The 19,920-nt window shown below is 44.0% G+C and overlaps 1 protein-coding gene across 1 annotated transcript; it reads left to right on the plus strand.

Annotated features, from left to right (window-relative positions):
* The first annotated feature begins 220 nt into the window (after window positions 1-220).
* Acat1 (acetyl-CoA acetyltransferase 1) lies at window positions 221-19,859 on the plus strand. Its single transcript, XM_048343787.1, has 12 exons — window positions 221-374; window positions 6,265-6,312; window positions 7,528-7,645; window positions 8,435-8,530; window positions 8,746-8,846; window positions 12,569-12,712; window positions 13,031-13,181; window positions 13,359-13,454; window positions 16,884-16,997; window positions 17,602-17,666; window positions 19,084-19,241; window positions 19,546-19,859. The coding sequence occupies exons 1-12, from the start codon at window positions 303-305 to the stop codon at window positions 19,664-19,666; spliced, it is 1,284 nt and encodes a 427-aa protein (XP_048199744.1). The 5' UTR covers window positions 221-302; the 3' UTR covers window positions 19,667-19,859.
* Window positions 19,860-19,920: the final 61 nt, after the last annotated feature.

The raw sequence follows: 19,920 nt of genomic DNA on the forward strand, positions 1-19,920 counted from the left end.
CTGGGGACCTGGAGTGTCAGGCGCGTTCGGCCTTGGGTGGGTGCCCGCGCTCCCACGCAAGTCGGTCACGGGTGTTAATTTCACACCCAGGCTGACGCCCACCTCCTGCTCGGCGTTAGGCCCCGCCCCTCGGCCGGCGGTGGGCCAATCGCCTCCAACCACGGCGATCCGGGGCTGCTATTGCAGGAGCGAGGCGCGGGGAGGCGGAGCCTGGCCGGGTTTGCTGGGGGGGTCTACGGTCGGAAGCCTGGCCGCGGCGCGCAGGTCCCGCCTTGCCCTTGAAACCCTTCCTGTGCGGAGCCATGGCGGCGTTGGCGGCCTTTCTGCGCGGCGCCGTCCGCGGGCGCGGGGCTCTGCTTCGGAGGCCGCTGCAGGTAAGCGCGGCTCGACGCTCGCGGGGCTCGAGAGGCCTCGGCCGCGGCGCCCGCAGCCTCCCGCCTAGGCCCCGGGAGAGCCCCGCAGGGACGGCTGCCCCCGCTTCGGGCCTGTGGCCCGGCGCGTCCGCGAGCCCGGCGGCTGCGGCTCCGGCCGGCGTGCATGCGGCGCGCACCTGGGCGCCCGGACGGCCGGGACTGGCATCCGCCCAGCCTCACCTGCCTGCTGCCCGAATGCGCCTTGGCAGACCCGTGACCTTTGGCCCATGACCTTTCCCCGGGTTTCCCCCCAGTCGCGTGCCCTTAGTTGTCCGTCCCCTGGTCCGTGCGGCCCGTGAGGACGACGCCTGACCCTGCACAGTGAGCGGGGACATAGTTGTACACTAGTTGTGTACGTAAAGCTGACCTACCGCGTGTGTGTGTGTGTGTGTGTGTGTGTGTGTGTGGAGTGCCTCACGGGGGCTTTAGGAACGCCTTGGTGCCTGTACAGGGGCCTTGAACTCTGGGCCTCGTGCACGCTCTCCTCCTAGACGCTCAAACACTTGAGCCATGCACGTCTCCAGCCCTGCATTTTGCTGGTTAATTGGAGATGGAGCTATATGGATTTTTCTACCCCAGCTGGCTTTCAATTGCAGTCCTCCAGATCTCAGTCTCCTGAGAAGTTAGGGTGACAGGAGTGAACTACTGGTGTCTGGGAATTGGTATTCTTCTTATTACTATTACTGTGCTTGTTAGTCCTGGGGCTTAAACCCAGAGTCTGGGGCACTGTCCCTGAGCTGCTTTTCCTCGAGGCTGGCACTCTACCACTGGAGCCACAGCACCATTTCTTGCATTTTCTGTTGATGTGGTACTGAGGAATCACACCCAGGGCTTCATGCATGCTAGGCAAACACTCTACCACAAAGCCACATTCCCAGCCTGGTGTTTGACTATAGAGTTGGGCAACAATTTATTCCATAAAATAGAATAAGTGTTCAGGAAAGATGAGGTTTTGTGCGCACACGTGTGTGTGTTTGTGTATGTGTATGTGTGTTTCTTGAGAGGAGTCTTGCAGTGTAGCCCAGGCTGACCTTGAACTCTATAATACCACATCCTCCCCCTCCCATTCCCCACTGGAAACTGAACCTGGCCTCCCACAATTCCCACTAAGCTACATTCCTAGACCTTTTCATTCTGAGACATATCTCACTAAATTGCACAGTCTTGGTGCTCTTGCTTTAGCATCTGGAGTAGCAGGGATTACAGACATGTCCACCAGGCCCTGTGAAGGAATCCTTATTTTAGGAGGAGTGAGAGGACCTGGGGATTGAGCCCAGAGCTTCCCTTGCTATGCGCAAATACTGCTGACCTCTGTTCTTAGTTATTTTGTATCCTGCAGGTTAGATATTGATAGTTTGTGGCATTTTTTAGGTTCTAGGGAGGGGAGAGTTCTCTAAATTCCTTCACTGGCCCACATGGTTGGGGTTTTTTTTTTTTTTTTTTTTTTTTTTTTTGGTCACGGGGCTTGAACACGGCCTGGGCACTGTCCCTATACTCTTTTGCTCAAGGCTAGCGCTCTACCACTTTGTGCCACAGCTCTACTTCCAATTTTTTTGGTGATTAATTGAAGATAAGAATCTCCCAGGCTGGGGATATGGCCTAGTGGCAACAGTGCTCACCTCGTATACATGAGGTCCTGGGTTCAATTCCCCAGCACCACATATACAGAAAATGGCCAGAGGTGGCGCTGTGGCTCAAGTGGCAGAGTGCTAGCCTTGAGCAAAAAGAAGCCAGGGACAGTGCTCAGGCCCTGAGTCCAAGGCCCAGGACTGGCAAATAAATAAATAAATAAATAAAAATCTCCCAGAGTTTCCTGCCTGGGGTGGCTTTGAACTGTGATCCTTAGATCTCAGCCACCTGAGTAGCTAGGATGACAGGTGTAAGTGCTTGGTTCACACATTGATTTTGTTGAACATGAAAAGAGTTGCCATTTAACAAAGCAGTTTATAAATACAGTGTATCTTGGTCAATGTCACCTTTTACAACATTCTCACCCATCTCCCTTACCCGCTTCTACCCACTTCTTCCCTTTTCTTAATTTTGTAGGATATACGTTGAAAAAAAAGTTTTTTGTGTTTTTTCTTGGCCAGTCCTGGGGCTTGAACTCAGGGCCTGAGCACTGTCCCTGGCTTCTCTTTGCTCAAGGCTAGCACTCTGCCACTTGAGCCACAGAGCCACTTCTGGCCATTTTCTGTATATGTGGTGCTGGGGAATTGAACCCAGGGCCTCATGTATAGGAGGCAAGCACTCTTGCCACTAGGCCATATCCCCAGCCCAAAAGTTTTGTTTTTTTTTTGCCAGTCCCAGGGCTTGAACTTAGGGCCTGGGCTCGGTCCCCGAGCCTCTTTGTGCTCAGGGCTAGCGCTCTACCACTTGAGCCACAACGCCACTTCTAGCTTTTTCTGAGTAGTTTACTGGATATAAGAGTGTCACAGACATATCTGCCCTGGCTGGCTTCAAACTGTGATAGTCAGATCTCAGCCTCCTGAGTAGCTGGGATTACAGGTGTGAGCCACTGGCACCTTGCTTTTCTGTTTTTTTAAACAGGGTTTTGCTATGTAGTCTGATTCTTGGCCTCAGAGTTCTGGTCCTCTTCTTGCCTTAGCCTTCTTGAGTGCTAGGATGATAGGTGTGTGCTGTCAAGCCACACCATTCTCATTTATTTTTATTCTTTTCAGTCTCTGCAGGTACACTTTTTGTACCACTCAGCTGAAAGTACCAGGGATTTTCTTTTTATCGGTTGTGGGGCTTGAACTCTGGGCCTGGGTGCTGTCCCTGAGCTCTTCAGCTTAAGGCTGACGCTCTACCACTTGAGCCACAGCACCACTTTGTTTTCTGGTGGTTCATTGGAGATAAGAGTCTCATGGACTTTCCTGCCCTGGCTGGCTTTGAACTGAGATCCTCACATCTCAGCCTCCGGATAGCTAGGATTACAGGTGTGAGGCATTGATGCCCAGCTTCTTTTCTTTATTTAGTTCAGTATTTGTTTATCCCCACAGAATGCAAATGTCTTCTTGATCAGTGGCCTGGCATTAGCAGGAGCAAATGTCCTGCTGGTGCTGCCACCTCACAAATACACACACAAATACACACACACACACACACACACACAGTGATAGCAAAGATTCTGGACCAAGAATGGGCATTCACCTGAGTTTGATGTAGGGCTTGGAGTTTGCTGTGTGCCCATTAGAAGTCCATACCACCCCGTCCCAATACGAGGCCTGTTGGCTGCCATCTATATTGACAAGCCATAGAAGGAAATGCGGAGCCCGAACACATTGTGCAGTGTTTGTATAACTTCAGTCAAGGTGACTGGATGGGCTGTGTCAAAGTGTGCATTATTTTCTTGGGGCTGTCATAACAAAATACCCCCAGACTAGGGGGCTTAAAACAGCAGAAACTTACTTTTTACAGTTCTGAAGGAGGTTGGCAGTCAGAGATGAAGATGCCAGCCTGGTTGGGTAGTAGTAGTACCTTAGCTGTGTGGATGGGTGGGGGGGGGAGGGGCAGGGGGTGAGAGAGAGGTGGGCAGAGGCAAGCAGACATGCGTGCAGACATGTGAACACGTGCCAGAGATTTTCCAGTCTGTTTCCTGACCTTTACTCAGTATTTGACACTATTTTCAGGCTCCTTTGAAACTTCTGTACTTTGATCCCATTTCATTCCAGGGCTTTCATTCTTTGTCTCTCTGTTGGGGATCCAGTCCAGGGCCTGTGCAGGCTGCACTGGGGCTGTGCCCCCCAACTGTCCCCCTAGCTCCCATTCAGGTTCTTTCAGTACTCAGACTAAGAGAAAGAAGAAAGGGGGCTCTGGGGGACCCTCAAGGTGGATGGAGATCCATGAAACACAGTGTGTGGGAGATCTTCAACACCAGAGCACACATGGGCAGCTTAAAGCAATGTCATAGAATTCTCTAGAAGCCTGGCTTGGGGCTGTGACAGTTCAGTCCTCCATCAGCACATGGTGCCTTCCTCCTGTCTCCTGTCTCTGTGTCCAGTTTCCCGGATTCCCTGTTTCTTCAGTGGCAGTCTGGGGTTTGAACTCAGGGCCTTACACTCACTCGGCTTGTTGGTGCTCTACCACTTGAGCTATACCTCCAGTCCCCAAATTTCCCTTTTTATATGGACACACATCAGGTTGGATTAGAGTCCACTGTAATGACCTCTTCTTAACTTGATTGCCTCTGTAAACACCCTCATTTCTAAATGGGGGTTAGCAGTTCCTTTAGAGAAGACACAGTTCAAATTTGAATGTTTGTGGAACTTCTGCCTGAAGCATTTCAATGGAACCCCAAACGCTGTAGATCTCAGGCAGTAGTACCAAGGACTCACACTAGCGGATGCACAACTGTGCAGGGAACATTAAAAAAAAAAATCACATCAAGACCAAATTATCTTTATAGCTAAGTTGTTTCCATGACATTTCCACATAGAAGTGACAGTCCCCATATTTCTTTTCATTTATTTATTTGTGTTGGTCATGGGGCTTGAACTCTGGGCCTGGGTGCTGTCCCTGAGCTCTTCAGCTCAAGGCTGGTGCTCTCTCTACCTCTTGAGCCACAGCTCCACTTCTGGTTTTCTGGTGGTTCATTGGAGATGAGTCTCCCAGACTTTCCTGCCCAGTCTGGCTTTGAACCGCTATCCTCAGATCTCAAGCTCCTGAGTAGCTAGGATTACAGGCCTGTGCCACCCGCGCCCAGCTTTGTCCCCATGTCTTCATACTAGCATGGAAGAGATTGCCTTGGAGTGAGTGCAGTGCTGCCCTCCTGTGTCTGTTCTCGTTCCTCACTCTCACTTGCCAGTCTGTTGAGCTTTTGACTGCACAAGCTGCGGCTCTGGAATGTTTGTATGCTTTCTGACATCATCATAGAGGAAAAAAACAACCCCAAACACCTTACCGGTACTTTGCTCAGTACATAGTCCAGTTCCGCATCATTCAGGTCTCTGAACTGTGCCCTACATTTTCAGAATATCTCTTGGCATTTGTTCCTAATAACACCATGGAAAAAATTGATGTGCATTCTTCCAGCTTCTGTTCTGGGGATCCCGCCCTGCACGTGCTAAGCTTCTCTCTCCCCCTCTCCCCTTCCTTCTCTTCCTCTGTGTGTGACTGCAGCGGGGCTTGAACTCAGGGCCTTATGTTCTCACTTGGCTTTTCTGCTCAAGGCTGATGTTCTGCCACTGAACCACACCTCTACTGGTTTCTCACTGATTAAGGCCAAGAGAGTCTCTCAGGTTTGTTTACTCAGGCTGGCTTTGAACTGCAATCCTCACATCTCAGTCTCTTGAGAATCTATGGTTATAGGTGTTGACTTCTTTCTTTGTAGATGGGGTGAAATAGCAAATTTTACTTAAACATATTCTTTAAACAATATTTTCTTGGAAACTCTAAGATCATGTAATTTGGAACTTTGAATTTAACCACATCTTCTTCAGGTAGAGGAAGGAGGATCATGAGTTCAAGACTGACCTGGGCCATGCAGCAAGTTGCAGGCCAGCCCATGCTACATAGTGAGACGCTAAGTCAAAAAACAAAATAAAACAAACCCAAACAACCAATAAGGAAACTGCATTTTAGAAAGTCTATACTTAAAAAGACTTAGAAAAAAAAAGACTTAGAAGTGTTAAGGTGATAAACTCACTGAGGTTTATTTACACGATAGAATGTACAAATGCATTGAATAAGCAGAAAAAGTAATATTTTTTTAGTCATTTCTTTCCCATCTATAGAAGTTTATATGTAGACGATAGAAAACTTGGAAACAGAGCCTAAAAAATTTCAGGAAGAAGTTGCCATAATTCCATTAGTGACAAGTGACATTACATTCTAACAATGGTTTCTCTTACAGGAAATAAGATACACAGAGCGCAATTATGTATCAAAACCTACTTTGAATGTAAGTATGCATGTAATTTTGCCTCAAAATTTCAAGAATTACCAAAGAAACATGTATTTATAATGGGAGTATTTGAAGGTTAACACATGATTTACAGGATGGTTAGCAAAGCTAGCCATTCAAATGTGAAGCGCCTACATCACTATAATCTTTTCATAGCACTTAAGAGAGTTCAAATCAGCTTTTCCTACTATCTCACTAGGAAATGTGGTCTTTGGCTCTGTCCAGTCTTGCATGTGCATCTCCATTTCTGGCCTAAAGCTCCCTTCAGTAGTGGACCTATTGTTTGAGTTGTTAGGCAGTCAGCAAGGGTAAAGTGGCTCTTTCTTAAATTTCTGACTGAGTAATAGAATTGAAACCTAAGCTTCTGACCTCAGCCTACTGAAGAGAGCTGAGAAGAATCTTTTTTTTTTTTGTTTTGTTCCCTTTTGTCAGTCATGGGGCTTGAACACTGGACCTGGGCGCTGTCACTGAGTTCTTCAGCTCTACCTCTTGTGCCACAGAACCACAGCGCCACTTCTGGTTTTCTGGTGATTAATTGGAAATAAGAGTCTCATAGACTTTCCTGCCCTGGCTGGCTTTGAACGGAGATCCTCAGATGTCAGCCTCCTGAGTACTTAGGATTATAGGCGTAAGCCACCAATGCCTAGCTGTTTTATTATTATTATTTTGGTGAGAAGGGTCTTTATAGGGTTCATTTGTCATAATTTTTTTTTCCTTTTTGTAGTACTGACCATCAAACTCAGTCGTGCTATGCAAGAACTCTACAACTGAGCGGTATCTAGTCCTTGTCCTATTAGGTCTTAACATCACACAGCACCTACATGTTTTTCTGTTTGTTGTTGTTGTTTTTTTTTTTTTGCTAGTCCTTGGGCTTGAACTCAGGGCCTGGGTATTGACCCTAGCTTCTTTTGCTCAAGGCTAGCTCTCTACCACTTGAGCCACAGTGCCACTTCCGGGCTTTTTCTTTGTACATGGTGCGGAGAATTGAACCCAGGGCTTCCTGCATGGTAGGCAAGCACTCTACTACTAAGCCACATTCCCAGACCAGGACCTACATGTTTTAAAGCTGCTCAAATCTTGTTTGAATTATCGATGACAATTCCTTATTCATGAAAATAGAATTTTCTTATAGGAACATGTAGGATTATGCGGATGTAGCAAAAGTCTGTCTTGGTGTCCTCGAGTACTTCTGACCATTTTGTGTCTTGCCAGGAAGTGGTTATAGTCAGTGCTACCAGAACGCCCATTGGATCCTTTCTGGGCAGCCTTTCCTCTCTGCCAGCCACCAAGCTTGGTTCTCTTGCAATCAAGGAAGCTGTTGAAAAAGCAGGTCAGTGTTCACTTTGCTTTTGTTTTTTGCCAGTCTTGGGGCTTGAATTCAGGGCCTGGGTACCATCCCTGAGCTTCTTTTTGCTCAAGGCTCACACTGTATCACTTGAGCCACGGCATCACTTCCGGCTTTTTCTGTTCATGTGGTACTGAGGAATCGAACCCAGGGGTTCTTGCATGCTAGGCCAGTACTCTGCCACCAAGCCACATACCCAGCCTTGCTTTGCTTTTGCTGTTAAAGGGGCAAAAACGATTCAGTGGACATTATCATCTTGTACTATATTTATATCTATTTACCTGTCTGTGTCTGTCTATCTATCTCCTAGAAATGATACAATGCTAATTTCTGAATTCTTTCCTACTGCAGAGTTAGGAATGAAATTGATTTTTTTTTTTTTTTTTGGCCAGTCCTGGGCCTTGGACTCAGGGCCTGAGCACTGTCCCTGGCTTCTTCCCGCTCAAGGTTAGCACTCTGCCACTTGAGCCACAGCGCCGCTTCTGGCCGTTTTCTGTATATGTGGTGCTGGGGAATCGAACCTAGGGCCTCGTGTATCCGAGGCAGGCACTCTTGCCACTAGGCTATATCCCCAGCCCGAATGAAATTGATTTTAAAAACCCCACAAAACTATTCTGGAGACTGGAGTTGTGGTTCAGTGGTAGAATTCCTATCTGAGTTTTAGCCCTGGCACCTCTCCCCCTGTAATCATTCCTATTGTGTAATGTAATGCAGTTTGTAATTATCATTACTATATGGAACAAAAATAGTGCAATACCTTTTTGGTGTTTGTAGGGATCCCAAAGGAAGAAGTGAAAGAGGCATACATGGGGAATGTAATTCAAGGCGGCCAAGGACAAGCCCCTGCTCGACAAGCAGTACTGGGTGCAGGTACCCTAACATGTTGCTCCTTTCATACTTCCATTGTTCATGTCAAGATGAAGCCATTTGAGATTAAGTAAAATTGTAAATGCATAATACCAATTAACTATAGACAGGAGAAAGTTTGCAAATTACAGTAACACACTCCATTCTGTGACTGCAAATTCTGTAGTTGTGCTTGGGAAATAACTGTTTTTACAAATCTGACTTAACATTGGTTTTAGGCCTGCCAATTTCTACGCCGTGCACCACCGTCAACAAGGTTTGTGCTTCAGGAATGAAAGCCATCATGTTGGCCTCTCAAAATCTTATGTGTGGACACCAGGTGAGAATCATAGTCCTCATCTTTTAATCACAGTAAAATACACTCCTAAAGGATCCTGAACCTGGAAGCATATTCATACTTTAGAAATGAGATGTTTTCCCTTAAGTTGTCTCTGATTGTCAGGAGTATCTGCATTGAAGAAGAGATCAAAATGGTGTTGCAAATGTATTGCCAGGCATGGCAACACACACCTTTAACCCCAGCACTCAGGAGGTTGAAGCAAGAGGATTTTGAGTTTCAGGCTAGACTGGGGCTACATAGCAAGACTTTGTCTCAAAAAACTCCAAAGTTCTGGATTAATTAGTAGTTTTCAGCTAAATTATTTCATAACTTTGAAGAGTCCTACTCTGATGCTGCATGCCTATAATCCCAACTACTCAGGAGATAGAAGACCAGCCTGGACCAGGTAAGTGAAATCCTATCTCAAAAACAAAATATCAACAGAATGTAGGACTAAGGCCGTGGCTCAAGTGGTAGAATGTCTGCCTAGGAAGCATGAAGTCCTGCGTTCACTGTCTAGTACTGCTAAAAAAGAAAAGTCTCACTCTGAGATTCTATCTAGGTGAGTAAGTTAATGTTGAAACCTTTAGTGTCTAGATGTAGAAGGGAAGACTAGGGTAGCTACAAACAGAAAAATCTAGGACCAAGATGAGAAAGAAGAAATCCATTCCTGTTGAGTACATGCCAACCTTCCAGGGTTGAGGCATTTGCACTATTTCACAAGAATGCAATTCTATGTAACCGAAGCTACTACTCCTGCTCTGCTGTTTTCAGTTCACAAGCCAGCCAAAGAGAAGGGAGAGATGGAATGATACCTGAGCTATTGTACCAGTATCATTCTAAAAGCACTAACTCTACACACAGTTTTTGAAAAGTAGAACCAGGGGCTGGGGATATGGCCTAGTGGCAAGAGTACTTGTCTCTTATACATGAAGCCCTGGGTTTGATTCCCCAGCACCACATATACAGAAAGCAGCCAGAAGTGCCACTGTGGCTCAAGTGGTAGAGTGCTAGCCTTGAGCAAAAAGAAGCCAGGGATAGTGCCTAATTAGGCCCTGCCTGAGTTCAAGACCTAGGACTGGCAAAAAAAAAAAAAAAAAAAAAAAAAAAAAGTTGCCTGAGCCTGTGTGTCTACTACTTCTTCACCAACAATGGGTGTTGCCAAACCAGGGCATGGAAAATGGTGATGAGATTGTTTAAATGTTCCAAACTGAAGTGACATCTTGATTTATTGTGATTTGTGTACAAATATTTATACAAGAGTGAACTACTTCTACTCATCTTTGTGATTAAAGACACTCAGAATTGGTTTCACTTTTGTATATGCTAATGATTTGTATTTAGCAATTTGTTATAAATTAGCATTTATAATGAACATTTTTCATTGACTTTAAGAAAAGCTTAATATTTATGAAATCTATGTGCCAGTGCCCCAAGGAGCCTAGCCTCATAGGAAGCTTTGACATGTACTCAAAACTGTCACAGAAATATTAGTACTAAGAGCACCCTACAGTAACTGGGAAACTTCCCTGGCTTCTTTTTGCTCAAGGCTAGCCCTCTACCATGTGAGCCGCAGCGCCACTTCTGGCTTTTTCTATATATGTGGTGCTGAGGAATTGAACCCAGGGCTTCACATTTGCGAGGCAAGCACTCTACCACCAGGCCGTATTCCCAGCCCTGTAGATTTTTTTTTTTTAATTTTCTTATTTTTTTTTCCTTGTAGATTTTTTTTTTGGCCAGTCCTGGGCTTTGGACTCAGGGCCTGAGCACTGTCCCTGGCTTCTTTTTTGCTCAAGGCTAGCACTCTGCCACTTGAGCCACAGCGCCACTTCTGGCCGTTTTCTGTATATGTGGTGCTGGGGAATCGAACCCAGGGCCTCATGTATACGAGGCAAGCTCTCTTGCCACTAGGCCATATCCCCAGTCCCCCTTGTAGATTTTTTTTTTAACACTAAATTTCTTTTTTTTTTTTTTTTTTTTTTTTTATTTATTTTTTATTTTTTTTTTATTATCAATTGAACATAATTTTTTTTTTTTTACAAGGTGCTGTGCAAAGAGGGTGCAGTTACATAGTAGGGCATTGTGTACATTTCTTGTGATATCTTACAACCTGTTTTCCCATCCCTTGTCTAGGTCAGGTAGACCCATATGCAGTATACAATGTATCAAGCACATATACAGTGTTCACAGACTTGGTCTCTACTGTCTCTCCATCTCCCTTTGTTAACAGTCATATATCAGGGAGATCATGCCCCTTTGTTTTCTGTGTTCTAGGCTTGTCTCACTCAACATTATTTGTTCGAGTTCTGACCATTTCCCTGCAAATAACAATATTTCACCATTCCTAATCGCTATGTAGTATTCCATTGTGTATAAGTACCATATTTTTTGGATCCATTCATCTGTGGAGGGGCATCTGGGTTGTTTCCAAATTTTGGCTATTGTGAATTGTGCTGCGATAAACATGGAAGTACAAATGTCCTTTTGATATCTTGGGTTTTGCTGTTTAGGATAGATGCCTAGGAGTGGTATGGCTGGGTCATAGGGTAGGTCTATATTGAGCTTTTTGAGAAACCTCCATACTGTTCTCCAAAGTGGCTGTACTAATTTGCACTCCCACCAACAATGGAGAAGGGTTCCTCTTTCCCCACAGCCCCTCCAGCATTTGTTGTTTCCTGAGTTCAGAGTATAGGCCATTCTAACTGGGGTGAGGTGGTATCTCAGGGTTGTTTTTATTTGCATTTCCTTTACTAGCAGGGATGTTGAGCATTTCCTCATGTGTTTCTTTGCCATTTTTATATCTTCTCTTGTGAAGTCTCTCTTTAGCTCTTTTGCCCATTTCCTAATAGGTTTATTGGGCTTGGAGGGGCTTAGTTTTTTGAGTTCTCTGTAGATGACAGATATCAGGCCTTTGTCTGTTGCTGTGCTGGTAAATATCCTTTCCCATATCGTTGGCTGTCTTTCTATTTTGGTGGCTATGACCTTAGCTGTGCAGAAACTTTTTAATTTGTAGTAGTCCCATTTGTTGAGTCTTTCCCCTATTTGTTGTGCGCCTGGGACTCTATTCAGGAAGTTCCTTCCTGTGCCTATAAGTTCTAGTTAACACTAAATTTCTGAGTTCTTGGAAGCATAAAGGGATGAATTACTCAGATGAGTGGAGATCATGTCCACAAAGTGGAAAATGACTACAGCTTTCCAGGAAGAGTATTTCAGTCAGGAAAGTAGGATTATTTCCATGAACAGAGTTATTCTAATCTTTGAGAAGACATTGCATTTTTTTTTTTTTTTGGCCAGTCCTGGGCCTTGGACTCAGGGCCTGAGCACTGTCCCTGGCTTCTTCCCGCTCAAGGCTAGCACTCTGCCACTTGAGCCACAGCGCCGCTTCTGGCCATTTTCTGTATATGTGGTGCTGGGGAATCGAACCTAGGGCCTCGTGTATCCGAGGCAGGCACTCTTGCCACTAGGCTATATCCCCAGCCCCGACATTGCATTTTTAGTAGTGTCAATGAAGCACAAGATTATGATCTTACATGAAAATATTTTTGCATTTTATTAGATGGTTATAATCATAATCCTCACTAAACATTTTGCACCATTTATCAGGGTCAAGAGGTAAAACGTGGCTAGCCAGTGCACCTGGAGTACTAAGGAGGTGCTAGGTGTGTAAAGAGCAGAGTGAGTTTGGAAGCCTTTAACTGACGCCATGTTGCGTTGCTGAGCAGGACGTGATGGTGGCTGGCGGCATGGAGAGCATGTCCAATATTCCGTACGTGATGCCGCGGGGAGCAACGCCCTACGGAGGTGTGAAGCTTGAAGATCTGATTGTAAAAGATGGGCTAACTGATGTCTACAACAAAATTCACATGGTAAATGCTGTTCGTTTTTTAATAGAAGATGCCACCTACTACATACTTGATTTTTCTTAAAAGCTGAATTACAGCCTTTCATGTTAGGGAACTATTTTTCTCTGTCTATTGTATCGGCATAGCTCAACTGTTGAAGACGTTGCCCCTCACTTGAACAGGGCATTATCTGACTCCTAAAATAGCCAATATTTGAATGTCAGACATAAGAAGTGACCTAGTTAGTACATAAGGTAGAAGGTTAAGAGACTAAAATTAACTGCCAGTTTACGAAATTATGTGAACTTGATTGGTTTAAAAAAAAAATCTCAAATCAATCAGGGTAACTGTGCTGAGAATACCGCCAAGAAGCTGAGCATTACCCGAGAGGAACAGGATGCGTACGCCATCAGCTCCTACAAGCGAAGCCAAGCAGCCTGGGAAGGTGGGAAGTTTGGAAGTGAAGTCACCCCTGTCACAGTGACAGTAAAAGGTAGACCATGCTGCAAAGTACATTTTTAAAAATTTATTTATTGTTAAAGTGGGTTATAGTTTGATACATAAGGCAGGAGGCAAAGTTCATTTTCTAAATCCTTTCTCCTCCCCATGTTTCAATTGAATCATTTTTATACATTACCAAGTTTAAGCTGGTTTTACATTTAAATTTTAGGTAAACCAGATACAGTGGTGAAAGAAGATGAAGAATATAAGCGGGTTGACTTCAGTAAAGTTCCAAAGCTAAAGACAGTTTTCCAAAAAGAAAACGGTGAGTATTTGTTCTTGGACTTGCCTAAGGATTAAAAAAGTAACTGTACAAAACATCTTTATATATATCTAACTCAAATGAAATTGACAAAGTGTAAAAGTATATTTAAAATTGCTCCTCGTTGTATAAATCCTAGAGAAGGTTCTGTGACAGAACTAAAATTAGTTTTCATCTGCAGGTCATCCCAAAGTATGGGTAACGGAAAGTTGGGTTTGTATGTAAGTCCCTATTAAGGACTAGGATAGCTGTGTGTTCACACAGTGCCTGGCCTGGTAGCTGTTCTCAATAACTGTTGACTGTTTGTACAAATGGGATCTAAATGCTCTAAATATCTTTATGTGATGAAGGGTGCTGGAGATGAAACCTGAGGCCTCATATAGGTTAGGCAAATACTTTACCATTGAGTTAAACCCTAGCCCTATATTTCTAAATCAACTGTTTGGAAATCTAAGAGCAATATCAGTTCTTCTTATTGGGCTATATACAGGTATTTTTGGTTTTATTACCTATAGAGTTTTGATAATCTGAAGTTCTCCTTTCCACTTCTCAATTCCAAGTACAAGGTGGGCCTATATTTTTAGCATTGTATAATTTTTTTTTTTTTTTTTTTTTGCCAGTCCTGGGCCTTGGACTCAGGGCCTGAGCACTGTCCCTGGCTTCTTTTTGCTCAAGGATAGCACTCTGCCACTTGAGCCATAGCGCCACTTGTGGCTATTTTCTATATACGTGGTGCTGGGGAATCGAACTCAGGGCTTCATGTGTACGAGGCAAGCACTCTTGCCACTAGGCCATATTCCCAGCCTCTCGTATAATTTTTTTTTTTTTTGCCAGTCCTGGGCCTTGAACTCAGGGCCTGAGCACTGTCCCTGGCTTCTTTTTGCTCAAGGCCAGCACTCTGCCACCTGAGCCACAGTGCCACTTCTGGCCATTTTTATATATGTGGTGCTGGGGAATCGAACCCAGGGCTTCATGTATACGAGGCAAGCACTCTTGCCACTAGGCCATATTCCCAGCCCCTCGTATAAAATTTTTACTCGAGTATGTTTTAATAATGTCAATATCAGTCTATTATGATTTCGTTTTTTAAAGTAAGAACTTAAGTTGATAATTTGCATATTATAAAATTCTTAAAAGTGTATGCAGGGGCTGGGAATGTGGCTTAGTGGTAGAGTGCTTGCCCAGCATGCATGAAGCCCTGTGTTCGATACCTCAGCACTACATAAACAGAAAAAGCCAGAAGTGGTGCTGTGGCTCAAGTGGTAGAGTGCTAGCCTGAGCAAAAGGAAGCCAGGAACAGAGTCCAGGCCCTGAGTTCAAGCACCAGGACTGGCCAAAAAAAAAAAAAAAAGGCATGCATTATAGGCTAAATGGATTGACACCTACAGAGTATATTTGCACAATATACAGTCTTCTCAGCAACTTACAGAACTTCTTGCAAAATATTGTATTTTCAGACATAAAGAAAATTTTAGTAAATCCATATATGTGGATTTCGACTAGACTAGATGTAGATTTAGACTATAATGGAATTAGACTAGAGTTCCACAACAAAATACACCTACAGAAAATATTCAGACAACCAATTGTTAAAATGCGGGAAATAAAAAGGTTCCTGGACCTAATGAAAATGAAAGCCTGACCTACTAGAACCCTTGAAATACAGCCAATGAGTGTAATGCTGAGAGGAAAGTTCAAGCCATCAATACCTACATTTAAGAAAAATGATGACCTCAAGCATCTAGAAAACTAAGAGCAACCCAAACCCAAAGTCAGCATATAAAAGAATAAAGGTTAGGGCAGAAATTAATGAAATGGAGAGCAAAAAGTCTTAAACTATACACAAGAAAAAACAATAAAACAAGAAGTTGTTTCCTTGAAAGAACTTAGCTAGGGGTTTATCAATTTTATTTGACCAAAAGTAGGGAAAGACCTGAATGAGAGAAAAGAGAATTATCATGATAAATGTTAATGAAAGCCAAAGGATAAGAGAATATTTTGAGGGGCTGGGGATATGGCCTAGTGGCAAGAACACTTGCCTTGTATACATGAAGCCCTGGGTTCAATTCCCCAGCACCACATATATAGAAAACAGCCACAAGTGGCGCTGTGGCTCAAGTGGCAGAGTGCTAGCCTTGAGCAAAAAGAAGCCAAGGACAGTACTCAGGCCCTGAGTCCAAGGCCCAGGACTGGCTCCCCCCCCCCCCAAAAAAAAGAGAATATTTTGAAAACCTATACTCAATAAACTGAAAATCTAGAATAGATGAATTTCCAGATACAGATGACCCACCAAAAATGGACTAAGTCACTTAAACAGATCTATAGCCTTGGTGGTTTATGCCTATAATCTGAAAATACTGATTCAAGGCCAGCCCAGCAGAAAAGTGCAAGGACTCTTATCTCCAAATAACCACCAAGAAGCTGCAAGTAGGGCTGTATGTAGTTCAAGTGGTATACCTTGAGGAAAAAAGGTCAGAGATAGCACACAAGCCCTCAGCTTGAGCCCAGGACCAGAGCAAAAAAGAAGAAAATGCTGCAGACACTTTCAATGTCCATGATTCCCAGAGGAGTGTGAAAATGGCTACACTACCAAAGGTGACCTACGGACTCCATGCAGGGCCCGTGAAGATCTCAATACTGATCTTCATAATTAGAAAAAAATGGATAAAAAATTCATATGAAGTCATAAGACTCCCGACTCCCAATAATGAAAGTAATCTGAAGAAAAAAGCAGTGACAGAAGTATAATGCTGGACTTCAAATAATACCATGGTGCCAGAGTAACCAAAACACTTGGTACTGGTACAAAAAAAGACACAGAGTCCAGCGGGACAAAGCAGAAGATCCAGAAATAAAACCACACAGCTATAGCCATCCCATCCTTGATCAAAAAGCCAAAAGGATATAGCAAAGACAAGAAAGTCTCAACAGATGGTGCTGGCAAAACTGATTAAGTACATGAAGAACTAAATTTGACCTGTTTTACCATGTAGGGGGAAAAAAAATTGCCTCCAATGAATCACAGAGACTTACAGGGCAAACTGGAAGTTAGGGGTATTTTCTAAATAGAACTCCAATTGTCCAGAAACCGACAAATGGGACTAAGTCAGAAAGTTTCTGCACAGCAAAAGAAGCTATGGCCAAGGAAGGTGCAAAAAGCCACATGGTCCATGAATGAACAGGTGAATTGAATAGATATGTACATGCCATCATGCTTGCGCATCTGAGCCAACTTTGAGAAAATTGCTGCTAAACACAAGGCCCTCTTGCACTGTGTAGTAGTTACTTTGTACATGCACCATCAGAGCAAGAACCATCTCCACCCACAGTTGAGACTGTCATACACTTGGTAACCCAGACACTGCTCAGGTATCTGAAGCACATGAACCCAGTATAGAGCCCTGTTGATTTCCCCCATGTTGCTGTTTTCAGGCACCGTGACAGCAGCCAATGCCAGCACCCTGAATGACGGAGCAGCTGCTGTGGTCCTGATGACGGCAGATGCTGCCAAGAGGCTCAATGCAAAGCCACTGGCACGGATTGCAGGTAGACACGTCCCTGACCTGGGTTGTTCCTAAACTTCTACATGGAGAAGGAACCGCTGCTTCTGTCTACAGGTTTTATTGTGGGGCAGAATTTTACTGATACTCAAATGGCTGGAAATGTGGCCTAATGTTAGAGTGCTTGCACCACACGTACAGAAAAAGCCGGAAGTGGCTCTGTGACTCAAGTGGTAGAACGCTAGCCTTGAGCAAAAAGAAGCCAGGGACAGTGCTCAGGCCTTGAGGTCAAGCCCCAGGACTAGCAAAGAAGAAGAACAACAAAAAAAACCCATATGATTTAAAAGAAAGGCATGTTTTCTATCCTACATGATGAGTAGGAGAGAAGGTCCATGTTTTGCCCAGAGAGGGAGTCCACTAGAATATGGGATTAGGAGCCTGAAAACATCCAACAAACCACCCAACATGCTCAGTATTTACAGACTGTAGCTGAAGACAAGCCTGTTTTTGCCTTTAGAATCTGAGTTAGGGAGGGGTCAGAAATGAAGGTGTGCAATTATAAGGCTACTTTGGCTTTCACATACTAAAGACAAGTTACATGTAGGGTTCTGGGTGCTGGTACAATGCTTTAACACTATTCTTTTGTGCAGCATTTGCTGATGCTGCTGTAGACCCTATTGACTTCCCCGTTGCACCTGCCTACGCCGTCCCCAAGGTGAGAAAAAGTGAGCGTCTGCACTCCATTGTGCCCTCTGGTTTGGTTTTTGTTATAATTTACAAAGTAGCTCAATTTCAAAATTTCCCACTTCTGAAAACAGAATACAAGAGGACAAAACAACCTACAGACTATCTTTTTCTCAGGGTAGATAAGCAGTATCTAACTGAAGCACTTGGAAGTGATGCTGAATGCACACTTGGACAGAAAGCACGTGGGGAAGGTGAGAGAGGGTGACAAAGGAAATGGTCGTCGAGGCAGAACTCCCAGAGCCATCTCCATCCTGAAAGGAGACTACTGGCAGCAGGCTTGTAGAGTAAGGAGTACATGAGACACAAAACCTACACATTCCTAGTGGTTAGTTAGGGCGGAAGCAAGCCTGTGCAAGTCAAAGGGCAATCGGAAGTATTGAGGAAGTTGGGAGTGTTCTGCGCCTCCCCTTGAGGCTGGGCTTCTGAGACCAGCACCAGAAGGAAAAGGGAAAGAATGGGCAGAAGTAACAATAGTGCTGCATCAGAAAGAGTGGCAGAGTGTATTACTTACACACACATACACACACAACTGTGCAGAAGTAATACATCTCAGGAATATAGAAAATAAAGCAGAATGGTAAAGAATTTAAAGGGCATTACCAATTTATAAAGGAATTAATGCAAAGATAATTACTGGCACAAAAAATGGTGAGGAACTGCCCAAACCAAACATCCTATTATGAAAACTTATATACCAAGTATTAGGGAAGTTAAAGTAACTGGAAACAAAAGGATTTTGAAATGAAAACAACAAACCCTACATTTATCTTTATATTCTGACAGGAATTTGGTTTTGAATTTAGGGCCCTGTGCTTGCTAGCTGGGCAGGCACACTACCATTTGGGCCATGCCTTCAGCCATGATTTTGCTCTGGTTATTTTTGAGATTGTTTTGCTTTTTGGCCAGGCTGGCCTGGACTGTGAGCCTCCTATTTATGCTTCCCACTGTAGCTAGGATGATAGGCATGGGCTGCCAGGCGCGAGCTTTCACAGCCATGTCAGTTTCAGTAGTGGCATTACACAATGCCACTACTGAAGTCACTTGATAGCCTGGGATTTTGGCAACACAGGCTTTTGCTTCAGTGTTAATTACTAACATTAGCATAGGTCACATAGTATACTTCACAGTAATATGGGGGTTACAGGATGCCCTCAGCCTTTTCCATTAGATGGGTTCTCCCAAACTTTTTTTTTTTCCCCTCAGTCGATCTCAAACCAAAATCCTCCCCCAGCAGCCAGGATAATAGGTGAGAACCAGATCTCGCTAAAGAAATTTATATTTAAGTAACTAACCGAAGGGAATAGAAGCCAGCATTGCAGAATCTCCAGCAAAGAGTGAAAATGTGCTAATTATCTAAACATCATTTATCTCTTAAAAAAATGTAGGTTCTTAAAAATGCAGGACTGAAAAAAGAAGACATTGCAATGTGGGAAGTAAATGAAGCCTTTAGTGTGGTTGTACTAGCCAACATTAAGATGCTGGATGTGGATCCTGAGAAAGTGAATATTCATGGAGGCGCAGTCTCTCTGGGGCACCCAATTGGGTAAGTAAAATAAACAATTACGTCTAGGTTATCAGCTAGGTAATTTAAACATCAGCAGTCTCACCATTCCTATGCTATTGGCCAAGACAAAGACCATTTCTGTTCCTACAGTGAAAGGAACTAAAGATCTACACTCATAAAAGCCTAAGAGCCATGACCCTTGCACAAATCTAAATTGGAAAGTAGTTAATGGAGCCTTAAGGAGTGGCTCATGTTCTCAAGAAGTTGTTTGGACTAGCCACATTTCATGGTTAGCCATAAGTTCTGTTCTCCATTAAAGAACTAAATGCTTTCTGAATCCTAGGATGTCTGGAGCCCGGATTGTCGTTCATTTGGTCCATGCCTTGAAGCAAGGTGAATTTGGTCTTGCCAGTATTTGCAATGGAGGAGGAGGCGCTTCTGCTCTACTGATTGAGAGGCTGTAGAAAATGTGTAGTGTTTGAGACAACTCTATGTGATGGAAAACCCTGCTGAAATCTACAATACCCTGGGTTACCAGCTTATATTCATAATAAGTGATTTCATTTTTCATTATTTTCTACATTTTTCAAAGACAGTGAATCACATCCTGAAACATGCTAAAATTACAAATAAATCTTTTCTCCTGTATGAGTTTAATTTTCTGGTCATTTAAAATCAGACTTTTGTACACAATGAACCTATACTAGGTAAAATACCA

The sequence above is a fragment of the Perognathus longimembris genome, chromosome 3 (assembly GCF_023159225.1).
Source record: "Perognathus longimembris pacificus isolate PPM17 chromosome 3, ASM2315922v1, whole genome shotgun sequence".
In the NCBI taxonomy this organism is placed as follows: domain Eukaryota; kingdom Metazoa; phylum Chordata; class Mammalia; order Rodentia; family Heteromyidae; genus Perognathus; species Perognathus longimembris.

Excerpts from the sequence above, each read along its gene's own strand:
- Acat1 (XM_048343787.1), top strand. The coding sequence starts at position 303 with ATGGCGGCGTTGGCGGCCTTTCTGCGCGGCGCCGTCCGCGGGCGCGGG. Across the intron at positions 8,847-12,568 it reads ATCTTATGTGTGGACACCAG|GACGTGATGGTGGCTGGCGG; the intron begins GTGAGAATCATA and ends GTTGCTGAGCAG. Across the intron at positions 12,713-13,030 it reads TCTACAACAAAATTCACATG|GGTAACTGTGCTGAGAATAC; the intron begins GTAAATGCTGTT and ends CAAATCAATCAG.